The sequence below is a fragment of the Cyprinodon variegatus genome, unplaced genomic scaffold, assembly GCF_000732505.1.
Source record: "Cyprinodon variegatus isolate N-32 unplaced genomic scaffold, C_variegatus-1.0 Scaffold120, whole genome shotgun sequence".
Lineage (NCBI taxonomy): Eukaryota > Metazoa > Chordata > Actinopteri > Cyprinodontiformes > Cyprinodontidae > Cyprinodon > Cyprinodon variegatus.
The window spans coordinates 791583-793797 of record NW_015150573.1 but is presented as its reverse complement, the minus strand read 5'-3'; the positions used below and the strand labels follow the sequence as shown (position 1 = coordinate 793797).

At 38.2% G+C, this 2215-nt stretch overlaps 1 protein-coding gene across 1 annotated transcript in view; it reads left to right on the top strand.

The window, feature by feature from the left end:
• Positions 1-2215, top strand: part of mtpap (mitochondrial poly(A) polymerase) — a 31560-nt gene that overhangs the window by 23086 nt on the left and 6259 nt on the right. Inside the window, exon 7 of the mRNA XM_015375526.1 lies at positions 1883-1975. Within this exon, the coding sequence (XP_015231012.1) occupies positions 1883-1975 (93 nt within the window). The remainder of the gene's footprint in view (positions 1-1882; positions 1976-2215) is intronic.

Here is a 2215-nt window from a genome sequence, read left to right as displayed (position 1 = left end):
CTAACTAGTATTTTCGCCCCTTCCCAAAATTACTTCAACGGAAGGTTTCCAGATGGATATGCGGAGCAAATCCATCTGGCGGAGTCAGGTTATGAACTTTAAGGGGCGGAGTTTCATCTGTTGGGAGGAGCAAAAGATGTTTTTCTATTGATGCATTTATAACATTTTTATTGGCTGACAGAGACTTTGTATTGGGCTTGAAGTAAAGAGAATGTAACTGTTTCCATTCAACTTAAATATAAATTTTAAGCATAAGTTCAAAAGAATTTGCAGTGTTTCTATTTGGTTTAAAGTGAATTAACCAATTACCATGAAGCATAATGTCATCATACGCCTGTCCGCTTTAAGTCGTCACACATGGCTGTTATAAACAGGAAGTAGAGGCTGCAATCTAACACTGACCACAGATGAGTAAAGGAGGAAAGCTTGAATGAGTGTGTTGCTGTTGGGAAAGTTAAAAAACTTTTTTTTTTAGGCCAGTTTTGCAGTTTCCAGCTTTTAGATGCAATACTTTAGAAAAATCTGATATAAACGCACTTTGTGATCCATGAAATGAGATTAGAAAATAATGCAAGCAGTGAAACTCAACCTGACAAATGGAAATTATAAAAAAGATAGAAAACTATAAACAGAAAATGAAAAAATACATCAAAAAATGTAAGACCAAGCTGGTTTAAACACTTTTTTTTAATACTTCATTTTTTTACATTTTCACCAGACAGTGTTTTGCTAGTTTCCAAAGTAGGAGTGACATCACAGCACAAATGTCCTGATTGTGAAACTCCACTCACAGGCTAAAAGAAAAAGAAAAAAAAAGGTGTAATGATAATTGTATTTATTTATTATGCATAAAAATGTTAGAAAATAAAGATCAGTGTTTTTAGAGGTTATGCATTTTATCTTCTGTCTTGAAGATTTATTAATTTAAAGGGATTCTTTAAAAAAAAAAAAGAGGATTTTCAAAGTTGAATTTCTGGAGTGCACTTTTTTTCAACTTTTCTTTCACAAATTGTCGTCTTCCAGCAAATATGGAACAAAATTCACGCCTGGCATGTATGGAGGACCAGGTCTTCCATATTTAAAAATAAATACAGAAAAAAAAAATGCTCGATAAATAAATAAGCATACAATTAATTGCCCCCCAAAATACAATAAACAAATAAATGTAGGTAGAAATTCAATTCAGTTTATTTCTATAGCGCCAATTCACAACAGACATCATCTCAAGGCACTTTACAGTTCACCAGATTATCCAGTGAGATTGATTCAGTTTTCTATTTAAGGAAAACCAGTTGATTGCATCGACTCATTGACTCAAATACAATCCCTCACACTAAGCATGCTTGTAGCGACAGTGGAGAGGAAAAACTCCCTTTTAACAGGAAGAAACCTCCAGCAGGACCAGGCTCAGTGTGAGCGGCCATCTGCTGAGGCCCACTGGGGTTCAAGGAGACAGAAGCAGACATGGAAATAGAAGCTCTCAGCCAGCTGCCATGTCAGAGGATGAAGAGAGCACATCCAGTTAGTCACAGTCAGAGAAACAGGACCACACTGGAAAAACAGGCCGATCTCCAACATCTATTAACAAAACAATTAAAATTAAATTAAAATTTACAGTTTGGCATAAATGTATGTATCTCTTTTAATTAGCTGGTCCTCCATAGGCACGCTCCCCATCCTGTAAACCAGGACCGGGAGCAGACTCACAGTTCTGCTGTTTTCTTTTTTTTTTCTGCTGACCAATGTGCGCTTTCTCTTACTTCCTCCACTTGTTTCCTGCTCAATAATTCTTCGGCACATCCGTCTGTGACTTGTTTACAGCCATCACCGCCTTGTAAAGGCAAGTCGTTTTACCTTGTATCCCCGCTCTCATCCCCTCAAGGTCCTGAAGACGAGAGCGTGATTGAGGGCAACGACTGCACGTTTGTCACAGACTTCAGCAAGATTGAGCTCCAGAGGAACACAGATACGCTGGGTGAGCACAGAGAAGCGTTGAATCAGTGCTGCAGGGTCCCGCATATCAGTTTGACAGACGGCCGTGTGGATTTTATTGACGAAGCACGTTTTCGTCGCATGTGAGCCCAAGCCGTCTTCTTACTAAAGCAAAGTAAGAGGATGGGAGGATAAACGGGAAGAGAGACACATCTTCCACGTTTAACAGTGAACATCACCATGGTGTCGAGATTTTAAAAAGTAAAATTCACTTAAACTTTCA